Source organism: Schistocerca serialis, chromosome 4 (assembly GCF_023864345.2).
Source record: "Schistocerca serialis cubense isolate TAMUIC-IGC-003099 chromosome 4, iqSchSeri2.2, whole genome shotgun sequence".
In the NCBI taxonomy this organism is placed as follows: domain Eukaryota; kingdom Metazoa; phylum Arthropoda; class Insecta; order Orthoptera; family Acrididae; genus Schistocerca; species Schistocerca serialis.
The window spans coordinates 828,323,516-828,345,883 of NC_064641.1; the positions used below are offsets into that span (position 1 = coordinate 828,323,516).

The 22,368-nt window shown below is 45.5% G+C and overlaps 1 protein-coding gene across 4 annotated transcripts in view; it reads left to right on the forward strand.

Annotated features, from left to right (window-relative positions):
- LOC126473434 (uncharacterized) overlaps positions 1–22,368 on the forward strand; it is a 776,960-nt gene that overhangs the window by 641,445 nt on the left and 113,147 nt on the right. For all 4 annotated transcript variants that reach the window (XM_050100474.1, XM_050100477.1, XM_050100475.1 and 1 more), the window contains exon 7: positions 4,607–4,830. In XM_050100474.1, the coding sequence (XP_049956431.1) occupies positions 4,607–4,830 (224 nt within the window). The remainder of the gene's footprint in view (positions 1–4,606; positions 4,831–22,368) is intronic.

Consider the following 22,368-nt stretch of genomic DNA (forward strand, 5'->3'; position numbering starts at 1 on the left):
GCGGTGTCACAAACAGGGCGTGCAAAATCTTGGACACCCCTGTGGTATGCCACTTGGCGGAAGCAGCGGCCAGTGCCCCTCGCGGCAGGTAGTGCCTAACAAAGGGACAAACCAGTCTGCCACCCTACTCCAGGCTGCTCAGCGGAACGCGTCAGAGCTTTTAGCAGCTCACTGCAACATCCAGTCTTTACCTGCGCATTACGAAGAACTTAGCCTCCTCTTCAACCAACTAAACTACCACGTAATCCTCTTATCCGAAACGTGGTTGAAACCACACATATCCTCTGCATCTTTTCATCTCCCAGGGTACACATTTCTTAGGGCAGACAGATCAAAAAAGCGAGGTGGCGGGGTCGGCGCGTATATACGAACAGATCTCAAAGCGAAAGTCTTATGTACGTCAAATCCTGCTGAAGAAAAAGAGGCTGAATTCATGTTCATTGAAATAAATATACAAAGTCGGAAATTCTTGACTGGCGTCGTGTACAAGCCGCCAAAAATAAGCTCAATGAGTTCTTTCCAGTCGGAATTACATTCACTTCAGTGTCAATACGAACATGTCATCGTAATGGGTGACTTGAACATAGACCTGCTAAGAGACACTCCCTCCGCAATAAACCTAAGAAGACTGTTTAGTTGCAATAGCATGAACATTCTTCCATTACAACCTACACACCATACAGCGCACAGTCATACTCTTATAGACGTAATCGCAACGAAACAGACTGACAAAGTAAGAGATGTTGGTCAAACATCGGCCCCTGGCCTCTCAGCACATGATGTAATATTCCTGGCCTACTCTGTGCAGCCCCCAAGGATCAAATCGCGTTACATAACTTGTAGGAACATGAAACGTATTGACCTTGACGCTCTAACAGCCGATTGCTCAGAAATCCTATGGCATCAAATAATCAGAAAACCCACAATCGACGGCAAAATTAATGACCTTGGTGATAAACTCACTGCCCTCTATGACAAACATGCACCTGTGCGCACAATCCGTGTAAGAAAATCTCCTGCTCCATGGCTGACAGCTGAATTACGTCAAATGATGACTAATAGGGATGCTGCCCACAGGCGTTTCAAGGCAGATCCGAAACCCGAGCGTTTCGAAGAATACAGAAAGCTACGGAACAGAGTGAAACAATGCATTCGCAATGCTAAAATCAGGCACGCTCGCTCCCTTGTATGCAGCGATCTGACGCCCACGACTCTATGGAAGAATCTCCGTAGCTTGGGGGTCGGAAAGGCAAAATCGGAAACTACTTTTCATGTGTCTGCTAACGAATTAAATGAATTCTTCTCTGCACCTCTGAATACCAGCACAGCTGATAATTACCGTCCACAAGAATCCCCAAACAGGATAACTAACAACGATACCTTCCATCTAAAACATGTAACAACAAATACGGCAAGAAAAGCAATAATGAGAATCTCTTCCGATGCAATAGGCAACGACAGTATCGGTATAACCATGATTAAGAATGTTGCCGATATCTTAGTACCTGTCTTAACTGACATATTTAATTTTTCCCTCGTGAACGGAATATATCCTACTGCATGGAAAAGAAGCCTAATTCGACCCATCCCTAAGATCGAAAACCCGCAACTGCCTAGTGATTACCGACCAATTAGCATACTGCCTGCTGTTTCCAAAGCACTTGAATATATTGTTCATGACCAAATCACTGAACACTTGCATGAATTCAGCCTATATGACAAATTTCAATCCGGTTTCCGTAAACATCACAGCACAAACACTGCTCTAATTAAAGTAACTGATGACCTGAAATATGCCATCGACAATCGAAAGGCAACAATATTGACGCTACTGGACTTCAGCAAAGCTTTTGACACTGTTAACTTTGACATATTGCTCAGAAAAATGCAACAGCTTAATTTCTCTGATAGTGCAATGAGATGGTTTGAAAGCTACTTAAAAGACAGACAGCAATGTGTTGTCTGCGTAAATGAAAAATCTTCCTGGAAACATGTTTCCTCGGGAGTGCCACAAGGATCAGTCTTAGGACCACTTTTGTTTTCTATATATGTCAACGATATTTCGTCGGTTCTGTCCTCCTGTAAATATCATTTCTATGCCGACGACCTCCAGCTCTACCTAAGCGTCAGACCTGAAGATGTAAACACTGCAATCGCTCAGATGAATGATGATCTGTCTTCAGTAGTGAGATGGGCGAAAAACCTGGGGCTTAAACTAAATGCAAAAAAGACGCAAGTAATCTTAATAGCCCATCAGAAATTAATAAGTTCAGATTTTCGCGAACGGCTACCTCCTATTCTGCTCGACGGTACTCCAATACCATATCAGAAAACAGTGAAGAACTTGGGTGTAACTTTGGATGAGCATCTCAACTGGGCGGAGAATACAGTCGCAGTGTGCCGAAAGACGTCTGCTTGTCTCTATGCTCTCAAAAAGTTTCGGAACATATTTCCACAGGACTTGAAACGCCAGCTCGTGCAAGCACTCGTTCTACCGAACCTCCACTATTGTGATGTGATTCAACAAGGCATGAGTAGTGAAAACAAAAGACGGCTAGAGCTAACCATGAATGCCTGTGTGCGTTACACCTGCAACATTCGCCGATATGATCATGTTAGTGCTTCATACTCCGAGCTAGGGTGGCTGCGGCCGGACAAATTGCGTGACTACCACACTCTATGTCTACTCCACCGACTCCTCATCGCGCAAGCACCCCAGTACCTTGCTTCAGAGATTAAAAACCTGTCATGTCATCATAATCGAAACACGAGGTCACTCTTATTTGGTATCCTAACTGTGCCCACTCACAAAACAAAAACTTTTGCAAACTCCTTCTCAGTTGCCGCTGTCCGCCTATGGAACAAACTGCCCCTTACCTTGCGCAAAATTCGATCTCCTGCTGCTTTTAAGAAGAAGTTGAAGCATTTCCTACTATCATCCTCACAAAGTTCTCCACAAAATTAATGTACAAGGACAATCCCCTCATCTGTCAAATAGCAAAGCTAGCGTCTCCTATCTTGCTCCTGAGATGCCTTCCTCTTCATCTTTCTCTATTAGCCACGCAATCTTCTTTTCCTTTATATTTCCTTAATTATGTTTCATCATGTCTCTATTCTTCTTCTCCCTTCACCATGAGTCTCCCTCATACTCCGTGCTGCCAGCACTCCTATCTAAAATCTGTCTCTTCAATAATGTCTAATTATAACAGTACTTGTGACCTAAGAATATAAACTCTATATGTATGTATTTTTCCAGGTGTACCTTTCAAATTGTTTATTTCACTTTTTGTACTAGATGTAGTTTAACATGCCTACTAAAACATATGAATGTAAAATAAGTAGAATGCCTGGTTAGATGTAAGAGAGGGCCTGATGGCCCTAATCTTGCCAGGTTAAACAAATCAATAAATAAAATAAATAAATAAAATTGCAGTAGCGGTCGGCCATCACTTGACAACAAAGAGCAGTGGTGTTTGCCTAGAATTGTCGATGCTTACACACAAGCAACACTAGTTGAAATAATCGCAGAAATCAATATGGGACGTACGACGAACGTGTTCGTTAGGAAAGTGCGACTAAATCTGACTGACGTTAATGAGCTATGACAGTAGGCGAACGTCGCGAGTGCCTTTGCTAACAGCACGGCATCGCGTGCAACACTTCTTCTGGGCTCGTGACAATATCGGTTGCAACCTAGACTACTGGAAAGCTGTGGCCCGGTCAGATGAGCCCCGATCTGAGCTGTGGTGCAGAACCCACGAAATGATGGACCCAGGTTGTCAAAAAGGCACTGCATAAACTGGTGGTAGCTCCGTAATGATGTGGGCTGTGTTTACGTGAAATAGACTGGGTCCTGTGGTCAAATTCAGCCGGTCGTTGAATGGAAATGGTTATGTGCCCCTATTTGGAGAACATTTGCAGACTTTCATGTGCCGAAACAACGAGTCATGTGTCCGGGCACACTGACTCACGATTGCTTTGAACAACATTCTAGACAAATCGAGTGAATTACGTGGCCAGCCAGATCGCCCGACATGAATCTCATCGAGTATTTATGGGACATAATCGACCGGTCAGTTCGTGCACAACATCCTGTTCGGTAACACTTTCACAATGTTGGACGATTACGGAGGCTGCATGGCTCAATAATTCTGCAGGTGACTTCCAATGACTCGTTGAGTCAATGCCACGTCGAGCTGCTGCGTTACGCGAGGAAAAACGAGGTCTGACACGATATTAGGAGGTACCACTTTTGGCACCTCAGTGTAGAGCGCTGTAGGTTTCATGCAACTGGTTACTAAGCAGTATGTATACCTTTAGCTTACGTTCATCTTCGTAGCATGTACAGATCTAGACCACACTGGGCAGGCATATTCTGCCATAGAACAGACAGAGCCTCGACTGTGATTCTTGGCATCTTTGATCTGACTCCCCACTTGCTATCACTTTTTCCAATACTTTATTTCTTGCCTCGACTTTGTGATCGCGTCTTCTCGCAGCGATGTTTGTACTTCAGATTTGTTGTTCGAGCAGTCAGCACATTTACATGTTTCTGTATATTTGCGACTAGATGTGAGGTTATAGTAGCGGTGTGATGGTGTCGCAGGCTGGGTACCGAGATAGTGAGCCCTCTACCCAACTGGTTCGAGTTCGGGCCCGAGGTGCTGCTGGACGTGGGCAACTGGAGTGGTGCTGGTGGCGGCGCCCTGCGGCTGGAGCACCGCCTGGAGGGAGACCTCCACAAGCCCGTGCAGTACCTGGTGCAGGTCAGTGTGGTGGACCGCCGCGGCTGCCGGGGACCACCTGCCGAGGCAAAATTCTACACCGCAGGTGAGCTGGCTGAAGTGCTATGGCGCTAGCCCAAACAATCCTACTGTTTCCTCTGCCAAGTGGAACCCGGGAGAAGGGGATCCCTAAAGCCGTCGGCACACGGATCGTGCTGTCGAACGTTGACGTTGAGCGTGCCAAGTTCAACGTGCTGTTGAACGCTCAGGAATGATGCGACTTGTACATACGGTACGTGGTCCCCAGCGTGGTATACGCGATAACAACGCACTCCAGCGGCAGTTGGGGGATGTTTCTAGTTCGTAAATCACACTGTTTGCCGGCCGGGTGGCCGAGCGGTTCTAGGCGCTACAGTCTGGAGCCGCGCGACCGCTACGGTCGCAGATTCGAATCCTGCCTCGTGCATGGATGTGTGTGATGTCCTTAGGTTAGTTAGGTTTAAGTAGCTCCAAGTTCTAGGGGACTGATGACCTCAGATGTTAAGCCCCATAGTGCTCAGGGCCATTTTGTCCTGTAGATTAAGCCAATCGAACAAAGTCACCGCCCAAAAAAGGTGAACTTATATTTACATAACATCAAATATTATAGTATATACTTATATTAAACTAATAATAAAGTATCAAAACCTAATAAAAACGCGAATGAAAGGGAAAAAAATTGGCTAAGTCAAGACGCGAACCACCGCCCGCCTCCTAAACAATCCATTACTCATTACGCTAAACCAACAACTCAACCTATGCATCTAATCATATTATGTTCCCTTTGCTCCAAACCTTAATCGTAGATATGTTACTACTTGAAATTTAATTATAACAAATTGTACCAAGAACAATGCGTTTTGGGTGGATCTTCAGTGTGTGGCTGCCTTCTTTTGCCACGAATATGATGTTTCTCATTATTTTATTGGAACGAATCACACAGTTAACAACGGGTTTTCCAGTGATTCTCAATTTGCTGGTGCTCAGAAACGGTATCTATACATATGGGCTTGAAATGAATGCGAATATGGCGCCTCACAACTCTGTACTGAAGGGAGACGGCGTGCGTGTGACGTAGGTGGCGATGTGCCCTCTCATTGGTCAACGCTCAGACGCACGCTCAGAATATCTGACGTGCCAGATATCGCTCTGCACTTTCGGAAAGACTCCCGAACGTGCTATTCCACGCTATGACGTCAGAAACACGGCAAGCTCAACGCTTAACGTTCGGATGCACGGTCCGTGTGCTGACGGCTTAACGAGTTGTCTTGGAAGCATCGTACTTGAACCTACTGCCTACTGAAACGCGACAGGTTTGTTTTTCTTCCTCCTTTCTACTCACCACACTTAATCCATCGATAAGATAGGTCTAATTAATCAATAAATTCCAATGTACAGGGTGATCATAATTAAAGTTAAACTTTCAAACCACTGTAGAAATAACACCGATGGTCAGAATTACGTCAACTTGCAACGGAATATTATCGAAAACGTATGGCAGAAGAAAAATTAATTGTTACAAAAGGTAGCAATAGATGGCGCTGTAAGCATCATAATTTAATAGTGGTCGACTACAAATGACAAATGAATCATACAAGAATGCCTAAGGTGCACGTTTGACGTTAAACCAGCTGTACTACTCAGTGTGCATGGGTGTCCAGGTGTGATACTGTTAGTTACGTAAGCCCGTCCACCACGGCAAGGTCATATCTAATCGGATGGGAAAAATCGGTTATTAATTGTCCTGAGGCCAAAAACCGCATAAAACGCATAAATCACGCGGGGTTTTAATTGTCTTGATGGCAAAAATCGCATAAAAGGCATCAATCAAAATCAATTTTCCTGTGACTGGCCCAAAACATGTTCAATATGCTGTTCCCTGTTTTCTGAAACAACTTGAAATCGAAAAACAGCATGTTCCACAACTGATCGAAGGGTTTCCGGGGTCATGTTCAGAATGTGTAGCACAATGCGTGCCTTCAATGGAGCTAAGTTGGCAATCGGAACACTGAACACATCCATCAGATAGCTCCACAGCCAGAAGTCACACGGATTAAGATCAGTTGATCGGGACGGCCAGGCTGTAGGGAAAAGGTGGCTGATAATTCTAGCACTTCCGAAATGGCGCTTCAGCAGCCGCTTAACTGGATTTTCAATGTGCGGAGGTTTGGCCACCTTTCATAAAAATGATCCCATCCACACATCTACGCTACTGGAGAGCTGGAATAATGTGGTTGCGCTTACCAGTGATGGTACAAGTAACAGGACCGGAAGTACCTCTCTCTTCGAAAAAATATGGCCCTATGAGAAATGATGCCGTAAACCCGCACCACACAGTGACCTTTAAAGGATGACGTGGTACTGGTTGATTTGTGTGTACATTTTCCGTTCCCCATATTCGACAATTCTGTGTATTGACATATCCTCTCAGACAGAAGTAGGCTTCATCTGTCTACAAAATCTTGCACGTCCTATCATTTTCCACTTCCATGCGAGCAAGAAATTCGAAAGCAAAAGTCTCTCTTGCTGGCAAGTCAACAGAAAGCAACTTGTCCACATGGGTAATTTTGAATGGATAACAAAGAAGGATGTTTCGTGGGATTTTACGCACCGTGCTCACGGGTATTTCTAGTATTTGGTCAATTCTCGATGCACTACACGTTTGCACACCACCACTCGTCTCCTGCTGTACTGCCGTGGCCACTTCTTCTACTGACGTCGAATCAGTTCGTTTCCTCCCTCTATCAGATTGCACACCAAAAGAACCCGTCTTTTCGAATTTCCGAATCATTTTCTCCAGACCCACGCAGTCATCGGACCATCGCCTTTTTACAAACCCTTCAGTGTCCGGAACTTCCGCAGAGCGACGTGTGCACAGTCATCATTCTTGAAATACAGCTTTACAAACAGAGCGTGATCCTGCATCGAGACTGTCATTGAGAACGTCGCAGACGCGAAACGAGGAAGAGCCGTGTAACCGGCGTGTTTATACGAACTTCAATGGGTTGTGCGCATGACAGGTGTTATCATTTACGTACTCTGACACATACAGCGCCATCTATTGATGAATTTTCACACAGTTTTTTTTCTTCTGCCATACGTTTTCCCCCTTCTCCGATAATATTACAATTTGACATCATTCTGACCAGTGGTGTTATTTCTACAGCGTTTTGTCCGCTCTTACAGCTGAGTGGTCAGCATGATGGATTGCCGTCCTACGGGCCCGGGTTCGATTCTCTGCTGGGTCGGGGATTTTCTCCGCTCAGGGACTGGGTGCTGTGTGCTGTGATGTCTTCACCATCATACCTTCCCCACCCCGCGCGCAGGTCGCCCAATGTGGCGTCGAATGTAATAAGACCTGCACCAAGGCGGCCGGACCTGCCCAGTAAGGGGCCTTCCGGCCAATAATGCCAAACACTCATTTCCATTTTACAGCGTTTTGAAAGTTTAACTTTAATTAAAACCACCATGTATATGCAAAAGAGCGGTATTATCAGTGCGGTGTGGGTGACGATTGTAGAGGATCTCCTTTCAGTTCTCTTAGTTCTAAAACGCATGCTAAATTCGTTCTGGTAGTTAGCAGTTAATGGAAACGGGGGTCTTACAGTTTCCGCTCGCCTTGACCTGTCTTCATAGGATGACGTGGTTGACTGGACGCTTGCGGGCTGGGTGTGTTGGGTGGACGGCTATTCTGAAAATTAGCCGCACTCGGGAAAGAATGCGCTTACTTTCTGAGGTCAGCGGACTGCCTCTGTCCTCGCCAGTTGGTAAATATGAATACAACGGATACTCCAAAAGGTAAACAATTCACGCAAATGGCGTCTCTCGTGCGATAACTTCGCAATATTGTGCAGAGGAGGTTCTCTAGAGTATCGGCGAGGATAGGACTATACAGATAACACTGACTAGAAGGAGAGACAGGATGGTAGGGCATGTGTTAAGACATCCGGAACTGACTTCCATAGTACTAGAGGCCAATTGCGCTCACGTATTCAAAATATGTGACGTCACGCCACTGCGCGGAAGCGGAATTTTTTGTCGTCAGTAGCGATCCAGGGAGTGAATCGGATATTGAAAAAAGCTAAAACCTCCCTTAGAAATGTCCGCAGATGGGGACGAAACGCCGGGTTTTGGGTTTGAGGTGAAATCCATTCGACCACGGCATAACAACCCGGAACATTACTAATGGAGAAAGATTATCTTCTGCCTTTCTGTTGCATTACGGCCTTGCCGCAGTGGATACATCTGTTCCCGTGAAATCACCGAAGTGAAGCGCTGTCAAGCGTGGTCGGCACTTGGATGGGTGACCATACAGGCCGCTATGCGCTTTGCCATTTTTCGGGGGGCACTCAGCCTCATGATGCCAATTGAGGAGCTACTTGACCGAATAGTAGCGGATTCGGTCAGGAATACCGTCATTACGACCGGGATAGCGGTGTGCTGACCCCACGCCCCACCTATCCGCATCCTCCACTGAGGATGACACGGCGGTCGGATGGTCTCGGTAGGCCACTTGTGGCCTGAAGACGGAGTGCTTTATGTTGCATTCAATTACTTGTAAGCCCACACACACTGGCCTGTATTTACAATCTTCTAGTTTTCATTGCCCTTCGCAAACTATGAATATGCTTAAGACACTTGCACACTAAGTCCACACAGTCACAGACGCAGATACTTTGCCTAAAGAGCTCACCACCTTACGAGAGCATTCAAGGAGAAATGGATACACTGCCTGGCAGATTAACAGGCCACTATCAGTTAAAACCAAGAACCAGGAAATCGATTAGGCGGAGAAAAAAAAATCTCTAGCTTTCTTTCGTTTAAAAAGCAAGAATTATCCGTAATTTTCAAGTGAAAGTGGTTTACTTCCCAACATTTTAGGCTGACTCCCTGTCTGTTTCTGTGGAGGGCAGTTTGTTATAGTGGAAAACCAGTGTGGTATGGCTTCTATAGACCGGTCTACGAGCACCGAGGAAGAATGCTCCCTGAACATCAATGCTGCACTCGTCTTTAGCAACAAAGCAGGTCTGTTATTGGCGAACATTGCATGTCCATCACATTCGATGGAGTATAATAAAACAATATTTTTGGCTATTTGGGATTCCATTATTAAAAGTTCTACAGAAATACACATTTAGGGAACCGTGACAGCAGCTACTAGCTGGATAATGCATGGAATCCTATCATCTCACGATTTGCTCAAACCACCGAGCGGGATAGCGCAGTGGTTAGCACGCTGGACGCTCAGACGACAGTTCAATCTCGCTTCTGGCCATCCTGAGTTAGGTTTCCCGTGATTTTCTTAATTCGCTTAAGGCAAATGCTGGGATGGTTCCTTCGAAAGGGCACGGCCGCTTTTTTTCCCCATCCTTCCCGAATCCGAGCTTGTGCCCCGTCTCTAATGACCCCGCAGACGACGGGACGTTAAACACTAATGTCCTCCTCCGATATTCTCAAACCGAAGATGTCAGAATGGCGCAGAGAACAGCGGAGTTTCGCAGTTTCATTTGATAGGACACTGCGACCATGCAGTTTGGTCCGCCTGTCAACAATTTTTTTTGTACATGTGTGGAATTCATTGTGCTTTATGGAGGACACTTGCGTCAGTCTTCGAAAGCTCACCTGAGGATGACTGGCAAGTGCCCAGTCGAAACATCTTGTAGTGTAATTGATGACGATCGGCTGCAAGCTCAAAATATCTACTATCGATCGATGGCTGCGAATGTTTTAAACTTCACATCCGACTTCTGTAGTATTTGATCCAACTTTCACTGACTAATTAAACCAAAAAAATAAAAAAAACTTATTGCGTGAATATCTTCCGAAATTGAGGTTGGTGGAAAAGAGAAACTTTGGTGCTCTTCACAGGTGAGTCATGCTTCTCCAGGAGGGACGTAACAGCAGGACCTGTTCTTGGCATTCTAATGTGATGGCGAGGAATCATCCGGACGTCATTTCTCAGCAGACTGTGTTGGGGGGTGGCTCTGTCTTGGTTTGTGAACGTAGTATACGAAATAATAAAATGTTCGTAGTCATCATGCCACATATAGAATTGAATGCCCAGCTCTATTGGAGGGGCGTAGTATAGCCATTCGTCGTACCAGGGGCAGATTTTCACAATGATACAGGGTAATGCTTGGCCTAACATTGCCTGGATCATCCGAGGTCATCTCAATGCAGTGGACAATCTGCTGGTGGAAGGGCTTGCCAATATCTGTGACTGAAATCTAATTGAATACGTTTGGGGTTTTGTGTGTTAAGGGTAACGTACATACATCCCAGGGCAGGAACAGTTGAGGAACTAGCTGATGCATTACGATACACCTAGAACCAAATTCTCCAAACCTTTGTCAATTCCTTGTTCCACAGCTGTAATCCCTGATGCGAGGCTGTCATTACTGCCACAGGTGGTGAAAATACAGTGAATTCATAAAATAAATCATAAAAGTCAAAATGTGTACCTCTCTTTGCTTGAAAAACGATTTGAACATGCATCAAAGCAAAGCAACTGGGCGCAACTACGCTGCTGGCTGTACACGGAATCTGAAGGGCGTTAAAAGGCTTGCCTATCACTCCGGCGTTTAGGAACCAGTGGAGGGTTTGACTTCGCACAGGTACGTTTTTAAATTGCCCAACAACAGTGCATGAGTACCACCGAGTATGTTGCCGAACTGGGGCCTCTTAGAGGAGAGACGCTTTGGCCTTTTAAATTCACATGAATAATAGTGCAAAAAAGGAGGGAGGAGGAGCATAAACACGACTTTTCGCTTCGAATAACTTTTGGATTTCGTCAAATAGTTTTGGAGGATTCCTAATGATTCCACTCTGTATACCAGAGCAGAAACCCTGGTCATCCTAAGCTGCTAAAGGATGAAAGGAGTTCACTGAGGTTGTATCCCCAAGACGTCCTTAGAAAAGTTCTGAATCATCTGGATGGATGCCGGCAGTTTGAAAGATTTTCAGGAGCGTCGTTTTGTTGCTCATCGCAACGGAAAACTGTTGTTTTCGACTGCGAAATGTGTGAAAATGAACGCCCCAGGTGAAGGGGTGTATTCGTTATACATCGTGAGGCCTTTCCTAGCCAATTCTGTGCAGCGGTGTGTTCGAAATGCATTCCCAGGCAACCTGTAAGAAAACCACGTGATTTCAACGTTGGGCGTTGCAGTTCTGATCTCAGTCGCACAGGCATCAAGAGAAGATGTGAGACATGACACGTTCACGGTGCTGTTGGGTAGAATTGTGGTGACATTTGGTGCCCGTGTGGTATCATTAACACGCATTACACACTACATAAATTCCTGAGCTCTGCCTCTCCCCCTTTGATAAACACCATTTCCTGCTTTGAATGTAGTCCAAATTTCGTCGAATAGTTTTGAAGGATCCCTGATGGTTCAACTCTGTATGCAACAGTAAAATAAATAAATAAATAAAAAAAAACACGTTGTCGGCATTTTGCTGGTTGAAACGTCGTCCAGCTCGAGGATGACGTCACAGAAGCCACCCTTTGCACATTCACAGAGGAGGGTTGTAGCCAGCTTCGAACCAGCTTCTGCGACGCGATGTGAGAAAATGATGGGGTTTCAAAAAAAGGGACCCTTAATGGCATTGGGCAATATGTTTCATTGTTGACGGCAGTTGATCTTCTGAGACTGTTTTAAACCTCATGTTTACAGTTACATAAACACTACGAATGAAAACTTTACGTTTATTATTGGATGTCGTAAAGTTGTACAGCTTTTGTCTTTCATGCTTTACACTCTCTCTTCGTTTCTGTGTCCTAGATGGCAGATGGTGATTGCGAGTAATCGAAACTAATAACAATAATTAAAGGTTTTTATAGCGGCTGTTGATAGTACTACTCGGTATTATTTAAAGAACTACATGATGTTTAACACCAACTGCTACGAGCATTCCTGCTCAAAAAAAATGTTTCCAGTACGACACATATTGTGGGACTTGCACTATCTTCTGTATTGCTACTTTTTCTTTTCTGGATAACCTTACTTCCAACACTGAGACTGTATCCTCTTTTCGAGCACAACATGTCATTCATTCTGCAGGAATCCTGACTTAATTTTTTAGACAAACAAAGAGAAGTCGAATACACTAAATGGAAACCAAATACTGGCGATACGGTCCTGACCTCAGCTGATAGTCTATTTAATGTTACTGTATGAAACAATGCCTTCAGAGCGTGTGTAGTACGGGGGTGATTAGTAATGAGAAATGAATGAACAGTGTAGCACTAGCATTTTACGTTATTCAATGACTTCTTAGCAAGACAGTATCGAGTACTGTACACTAACCCACCCGGCTATCCACACTGTCTAACGCACTGCTTCCCAAGCGGGAATGCGTGCCAGTCCCCAGCACGATTCCGCCCGGCGGATTAGTGTCTAGGTCCGGTGTGCCGGCGAGCCTGTGGATGGTTTTTTAGGCCGTCTTCCATCTTTCTCGGCGAATGCGAACTGGTTCCCCTTATTCTGCATCAGTTACACTGTGTTGGCGATTGCTGCGCAAACACCGTTTCCACATATGCGTACACCATAATTACTCTACCACGCAAACATTTGGGGCTACACTGGGGCTACACTGGCATGAGACTTACTGGAGATGTCCACTGGGGGCCGAACCGTACAATAACCCTGGGTTCGGTGTGGGGCGGCGGTGGGGTTGGTGGACTGCTGTGGCCTGTTTTGGGGTTGTGAAACACTAAGGGCTAAGGGGGTCGTCGGTTTAATACACACAATTGTACATTAGGAGTATAGTAGTTTAACCATACATGCCTTATATTCAGAAGGACAGATGCTCCAGTCTCCATCCGGCTAACCTGATTTAGGTTTTCCACAGTATCACAAAATTACAGTCAGTCAAGTGCTGGGATGTTTCCCACTGTCACGCCATAGCTCTGTCCCATTCTCAGCGAGCTGTAATCATAAGTATGTAAATGCATGTTCACATTAATTACGTTTTTTTCTCTTGATCTGAAAGTGTAACACAATGATGTGCATAACATCGCTGTAAAAATGATCCACTGGTGAATAAAACTACTATAATCACTATCCCACTACTACTACTACTACTACTATTACGACGTGTACAGCATCCTTGTAAAAGTGGTCCACTGATGAAAAAATACTATACTTCTACTACTATATCTAATTTCCGTGTCTCATAAAACCTCCCTCTTGTCTCAGTACACATAAAAATTGTTATGCAAATCTTTGGGAATATTAATCAATAATAGGTCCAGTAACAATATCACACATCAGTTCCACTGCATTTGTGGTGCATAATTATATTAATGAGTCCAGTTCGAAATTCCTTTCTGTTTCACTCTATTGTCCCCAGTTCCCATTATTGTCATGCTGCACGAGAGACATAGCGTTTTCATTTCAAATACCCGTTGACACTAAAAAAGATTCTGTAAATTACCATTACTTGCCTCGTTGGATACAGCGGTGCCGTCAGATCAGTGAAGTTAAGAATAGTCGGGTGTGGCTGGAACTTGAATGGGTAACCGCCCGGGTCCCCCTTCACCGTTAAGGCACTGTCGAAGAGGGCGGAGCCCGTGAGAAAGAAGGACGTGACGCGTACTCCTCAGCACGTGACGTAATTCTTGACTGAGCAAGCTCTCGACAGGACACACCGAAGTTAAAACCTTTAGTGGATACCTTTTCAACTACATGTTGATTTTCCGTGGGCCCTACACGGAGCCGTGTGTTTATAAAGGTGGCAGACAAGCCGACTAGTGTGACGTCACAACTTAGTTTCAGGGCCTATATTTCTCAATTTCTCATGGGCCCCGGAAAGAGGGATGGTGACTTAAGCTTTGCGCCACCCCCCCCCCCCCCCCCCACCCCCACCCTAGACTACGTGCCGTCACCGTGGTCGAGGGGAACTTCCACATGGAGCAACGAACATGCTGGACGTGTTTGCTCTTGTGCTCCGTCTTAGCGTTTCGAGTAATAACAGTTCGTTCTTCATATGGAGTTTTGTGAATTTCGTGAGTGCTTATTCGTCGCTGTAGTCTTTTGTGTTGATTTAAGTGCGTTTCTGACAGCGGTTCCCACGCGTTCGTCGACAACAGGTCGTCCAAGGTGATCCGACGTAAAGGCACGGTTTGTTTTGATTTATACAAGTCACCCGTTATGTGCAGCCAAGTTGCCTCAAAATTAATGACTGATTAGTAGAAGTGTTTGGTGTTACTTCATATCAGGTTCACAAAGCATTTTTTGACACTGAGCTTTATGTTTTCTTTGCAGAAGTCGTGAACCCACTCCAAGTAGACAGGTTGTTACTCAAACACGTTAGTCAGTTTTCTTTCCGTCATAGATGCGTCAGTTAGTGTTGTATTCGTTGCTAGCATCTGATGATGAATATACCAATGAGTGAATTTTCAACGCCGCCAAAAGTAGATAATCAATATCTTAAGGATGTATTGCTTAAATTCTCAGATCTTAAGGGCGTTCTCTGGGACCATTGGTCGAGTCAACAGCGTCTTCAGTGCAACAGTGGTATATATTTCTTCGAGATGTACAATAAACAGAACATCCCGTTACATCTTCAGATATATGGTTATCGGGTCCATGTTACTTATAGTGGTAAGAGGTAGAACTTGCTTCTTATGTATTGAGAATGGTCACCAACGTCAGAATTGTCATAATGCGTTTTTGTTCTAAAAGATTCTCTTCAATATCTACATAAATTGAGGGTAGCAGATATCGCTCCACGTGTTGCTGATTCTAGTGACAATCCACAGTCGAAGATATCATTCGTGAATTCGACACTGCTCCCTGCAGTCCATCCAACACGATGAGGGAGTTAAAAAGAATGGTGTGCAGTGCTCGAGCAGCCCCTAATGAGTCAAAGTTTTTGCAGTCAGTGCTAAGCGGCAACTGGGGTGATGAAAAGAACAACACCACTCGACAGTCAATGACTGTAAACAACTAATATGGACTAATGAATCACGCTATACTCTGTGGAAATCCTATGGAATGATATGGCTCTGGCGGATTCCTGGAAACGCTGCCTATCATCACGTGTAGTACTAGCAGTGAAGTACAGAGAGGGTGGTGTTATTGGTGATTTGGGTTTGGCCGTCTTACTTTGCTTAAGGAAACGCAAAGTGTGGAAGGATATGAAAATATTTTACTTCATTGTGGTTGTATGTATCAGTGTGACAATTCTCCGTGTCGTAAAACAGAATCAGAATGGTTTCTGAGTAATGTCATCCATGAAACGAACTGCCGTGTCCAGAGTTCCGTTCTGAGTGTAAGAGATCAGCTTTTGGATGAATTAGAATGTCTACTTTGCTACGGACCCCAACATCCAACATCACTACCTTTTCTGGTTTCGACTCTCGAGGAAAAATGGGCAGCCATTCCTCCACAGACCATGAGATACCTCATTGAATGGTTTCTGCGCACTATCATCCCTGAACCAACTGCCGTGTCCAGAGTTTAGTACTGAACGTAATGGATCAACTTCAGGATGAATTAGACTGTCTGCTTGGCTACAGACACTAACGTCCAACACACTACTTTCTCTACTTATGGAACTTGAGGGAAAAACAACTGCCATTCCTCCAAAGAGAACGAGATACTTCATTGAAAGTGGCCCCAGCAGAGTTCAGCCGTTGTAAAGGCGAAATATGAATGTCCACTAATAGATGTCCGGGTACTTTTGATTAGATACTGTACATCTCAGAAATCGCCATAATGGGGAAAATAGAGTCTAGGCGTAACACTAAAGCCAATAACCCCTGCCGTTCCTCCTGCGCCGAATCCGTTAGTGTAATCAGAGAAGGTGAAAATAATAGCGATACTCCAACAACCTTCCACCACACAGCGTATAATCAGTTGCAGAGTATAGATGAACACTTTCCGTACGGTTTCTTCCGCTATTGATATAAGGCGATTCTTTTTCATTATGAAGCGATTTGTATTCGGTTTTGATCCAATCTTTTACAGGTCTGAGGAATGTTTGAAACTTTTGAATAAGTTTTAAGTCTTTCTTTTCATTTCGGATCCTTATTACAATGATGTCGTATTTCTTCTGGTAGTTCTCAATCGTATGAATTATATTTTTGCCTTCCTTGTAAGTTCAACGTCCTGGTGGACGCTGGAGATTTGACATTCGCTGCATTATTCTTCCAACCGAACAGGACTGTTTTCCAATAGCCCGATCATTTAAGTTGCAGTGATAGAACTTTTTACATTGCAAGTGTAGCTTAGCCGATGTGGTCTGTAACTAGCATTCGCTCCTTCCACATTTCCCTGAATTATTACCTGATCCTTGACGAAGTGCAGAGTGTTCTAGCGTTGCTTTTACGATGTGCTTGGGGCATGTTACAGTGTTTCTCCCTTGACGTTGTCGAATGGAATGTCGATGATGGTATACCTACCCTCACTTTCGCATGGAGTCCAACATATGATCACAATCACATCCAAATGCCATAGAAATGTGGATACTGTACGTTGGATCAAACGGCTAAATGGAGACCCACAAAAATGTCCCGTCGAACTCCGTCAGCCGCTGATAATGCTATGCCAAACAAGAGCACAACACCATCATAGTGATTGCTCAACATGTGACGCCATTCACGAGCCTTGCAAAGGATGTCTCAAACCTTTTGGATCAAACTGAATCAGGCAATAGTGGGTCAACAACAGATTATGTAGAGATAGCAGCCAATAGTGGGTCCACAATAGATTATGCGGAGATAGGGAACCAATAGTCGGAAATACATATTTATTGTATTAGAGACATAGACAGCGTACACTGCATAATAACCTTTTTTTTTTTTTTTGAATATGCAGTCTTCTGACTGGTTTGATGCGGCCCTTCACGAATTCGTCTCCTGAGCCAATCTCTTCATCTCAGAGTAGCACTTGCAACCTACGTCCTCAATTGTTTACTCGATATATTCCGATCTCTGGCTTCTCTACAGGTTCTTCCCTCTACAGCTCCCTCTAGTACCACGGAAGTCATGTCTTAACGGATGTCCTATCATCCCGACCCTTCTCCTTCTTAGTATTTTTCACATATTCCTTTCCTCTCCAATTATTCGCAGAACTTACTCATTCCTTACCTTAACAGTCCACCTAATTTTCGACATTCGTCTGTAGCACCACATCTCAAATGCGTCGACTGTCTTCTGTCGCGGTTTCCCCTCAGTCCATGTTTCATTACCATACAATCCTGTGTTACAAACGTACATTTGTAGAAATTTCTCCCTCAGTTTAAGATATATATAGTTGAAAGTCTTTTCTAGGTGACATTTTGTGTTCTTGTGCTTTGTCACCTTACCAGGCTCCCAGCTCCTCGATTCCAGACATATTTCAGTTTGATTCAAAAGTACACTGAAGCGCCAAAGAAATTAGTATGGGCATGCGTATTCAAATACAGAGATATGTAAACAGGCAGAATATGACGCTGCGGACGGCAACGCCTATAAGACAACTAGTGTCTGGCGCACTTTTTAGATCGGTTACCGCTGCTGCAATGGCAGGTTCTCACGATTTGAGTTTGAACGTGGTGTTATAATCGGTGCAAGAGCGATGGGCACAACATCTCCGACGTAGCGATGAAGTGGGAATTTACCCATACGACCATTTCACGAGCGTACCGTGAATATAAGGAATCCGGTAAAACATCAAGTCTCCGACATCGCTACGGCCGGAAAAGATTCTGCAAGAGAGGGACCAACGAAGACTGAAGCGAATCGTTCAGCGTGACAGAAGTGCAACCCTTCCGTAAATTGGTGCTGGGCCATCAGCAAGTGTCAGCGTGCGAACCATTCAGAGAAACATAATCGATATGAGCTTTCGGAGCCGAAAGCTCACTCGTGTACCCTTGATGATTGCGCGACACAAAGCTTTACGCCTCGCCTGAGCCCGTCAATTCTGACATTCGACTGTTGATGACTGGAAACATGTTGCCCGGTTGGACGAGTCTCGTTTCAAATAGTATTGAGCGGACGGACGTGTACGGGCATGGAGACAACCTCATGAATCCATGAACCCTGCATGTCAGCAGGGGACTGTTCAAGCTGGTGGAGGCTCTGTAACGGTGTGGAGCGTGTGTACGTGGAGTGATATATGATTCCTGATTCGTCTAGAAACGACCGTGATAGGTGACACGTACGTAAGCATTCTGTCTGATCACCTGCATCCAATCAACCCCTTTGTGCATTCCGACGGACTTGGACAATCCCGGCAGGACAATTGATACCCTACATGTCCATAATCGCTACGAAATGGCTCCAGGAATGCTCTACTGAGTTTAAACACTTCTGCTGGCCACCCGACGCCCCGGACATGAACATTATTGACCGCATCTGGGATGGCTTACAAAGTGCTGTCACCCCCCCCCCCCCCCCCGGCCCCCTGGTAATCGTACGGATTTATGGACAGCCCTGCAGGATTCATGGTATCAGTTGCCTCCAGCTTCAGACGTTAGTCGAGTCTATGCGAGTGTTACGGTACTTGTGTGTGCCTGTTGCGAGGCCTACGCGATATTAGGCAGGTGTACCAGTTTCTATGGCTCTTCAGTGTATGTACATCAGCGTGTTGAACATTTTCTTATTTTGTGACAAGCCATATATTACCTTTCAAAATGGAATATGTTTAAGATTTTTTTTGTATTCATTCCACATCCGTGAGAACCATTTCTCTTTGTAAATCTAAATGTATAGGCGTGACCTTTACAGATGAAGCTTTGTGTGAGGCAGAAATGAAACCGAGGATCCAAACAGCAAATCCCGTCTAAGTCAGCTTCCCCAATCGCGCAGACTTGCAAAGAATTTCAAACTGCAGTTGTATGAAACACTGATTCAATCCATGGAGCTACATGCGAAACAAGGAGCGTCCGGAAAAAAAATGCTTAAATAACCTTCTAGTTTTCGAGCGGAATGTCTTAAGGAAGATCTCTGGTCGGATACCAGGTGATGTCACTGGAGAATGGAGAATATGGTGTAATTGTGAGCTGGATGAGATCTACAACAGACAAAACATTGTAGGATTGATAACAACCAGTCGTCTTGTATGGGCAGGGAATGTCAATCGAATAGGTAGATATGGATATCTTTTGAAATCCAAGGAGGTTCCTCCACTGCTGAAGAAGGTCAGTAAGCAGACAAAAGGGAAGGTGGAGAGATGTAATCCATGATGACGTGCTGCAGATCGGGCTAGGAACCAAATGGGAGCAGAAACCGGGTACACAGAACCCAGTTTCACAGGATCTTTGTAGCTGCGTGCGGTCCTCTTGGCCTGGTCGCGTAATGTAAAGTACAGTAAAGTAATGTAAGTAAAGCAAGTAAGGATGAAGGGGAAAGCCCTCCAAGCTCGTCATGGAGGCACCATGATGAAATAACAGTCGCTTATAATTTTTTATTTAGTATAGTACAGTACAGTGAAATCTTCCACGATTCTTGGCGGATTTAATGATCCAGTATACAGTGCCCCCACACGCTTCAGGTCAACAGCTACTTTTTATACTTCCGAGAACCTGCCTTCAAAGATGACTCTCAGAAAATACACTCCTGGAAATTGAAATAAGAACACCGTGAATTCATTGTCCCAGGAAGGGGAAACTTTATTGACACATTCCTGGGGTCAGATACATCACATGATCACACAGACAGAACCACAGGCACATAGACACAGGCAACAGAGCATGCACAATGTCGGCACTAGTACAGTGTATATCCACCTTTCGCAGCAATGCAGGCGGCTATTCTCCCATGGAGACGATCGTAGAGATGCTGGATGTAGTCCTGTGGAACGGCTTGCCATGCCATTTCCACCTGGCGCCTCAGTTGGACCAGCGTTCGTGCTGGACGTGCAGACCGCGTGAGACGACGCTTCATCCAGTCCCAAACATGCTCAATGGGGGACAGATCCGGAGATCTTGCTGGCCAGGGTAGTTGACTTACACCTTCTAGAGCACGTTGGGTGGCACGGGATACATGCGGACGTGCATTGTCCTGTTGGAACAGCAAGTTCCCTTGCCGGTCTAGGAATGGTAGAACGATGGGTTCGATGACGGTTTGGATGTACCGTGCACTATTCAGTGTCCCCTCGACGATCACCAGTGGTGTACGGCCAGTGTAGGAGATCGCTCCCCACACCATGATGCCGGGTGTTGGCCCTGTGTGCCTCGGTCGTATGCAGTCCTGATTGTGGCGCTCACCTGCACGGCGCCAAACACGCATACGACCATCATTGGCACCAAGGCAGAAGCGACTCTCATCGCTGAAGGCGACACGTCTCCATTCGTCCCTCCATTCACGCCTGTCGCGACACCACTGGAGGCGGGCTGCACGATGTTGGGGCGTGAGCGGAAGATGGCCTAACGGTGTGCGGGACCGTAGCCCAGCTTCATGGAGACGGTTGCGAATGGTCCTCGCCGATACCCCAGGAGCAACAGTGTCCCTAATTTGCTGGGAAGTGGCGGTGCGGTCCCCGGTCCCAGGTCGACGGGCACGTGCACCTTCCGCCGACCACTGGCGACAACATCGATGTACTGTGGAGACCTCACGCCCCACGTGTTGAGCAATTCGGCGGTACGTCCACCCGGCCTCCCGCATGCCCACTATACGCCCTCGCTCAAAGTCCGTCAACTGCACATACGGTTCACGTCAACGCTGTCGCGGCATGCTACCAGTGTTAAAGACTGCGATGGAGCTCCGTATGCCACGGCAAACTGACTGACACTGACGGCGGCGGTGCACAAATGCTGCGCAGCTAGCGCCATTCGACGGCCACCACCGCGGTTCCTGGTGTGTCCGCTGTGCCGTGCGTGTGATCATTGCTTGTACAGCCCTCTCGCAGTGTCCGGAGCAAGTATGGTGGGTCTGACACACCGGTGTCAATGTGTTCTTTTTTCCATTTCCAGGAGTGTATTTCTCACATGAAAGATATTCATTGTGCTACGCACTCGGAGAGATCCTATCTTTACAACAAGAAGACAGATAGGCGCTTCTCCCTCTCGACGTCCGTGGATCATTTGAAAAGGAAGACTTTATGAATAGAAACGAAGGTTTCTAATTTTACCTCGAGTGCTACATCTCGGTCTCCAAGATACTCTCCTCAGGCCAGCTTTCTACTCGCCACGTAGTTTATCTACCATGGAGCAGAGAGGGTAAATTAATTCAACCGCGCACACGCTTAACAGCCCAGTAACAACTACGAGTGGTGCAGGAATGACGAAAAATTCTATTAGATCTCAGGCGCTTTCGGCCAGGCGTCGTACCTTTGCTTGTGCATTAAAATGTAAATTTATATGCGCTATCTTGCGAGAGGGTTTAATTACAGCGTCTCCAAAAAGTAGAAAATAGAGTGTCGGACAGAGGAAGCATTAAAAAACTGTTATTACCGCAACGCGTATTTCGTTACGCAGAAAATGAGCAAAGTGTGCGCTGAAATAGACGCACCATGATGTTGCTCAAGAAAGAATGGTAGTATACAACTCTTGTTTGACAAACTTTCCTGACTCATCGCAAATGTCGTCTTCTGTTAACAGATTAGTTATATGCTGTTTTTGGGTGAACATACAGTCACTAATCTTCACTCGGTGAGGCCGAGCGGTTCTAGGTGCTACA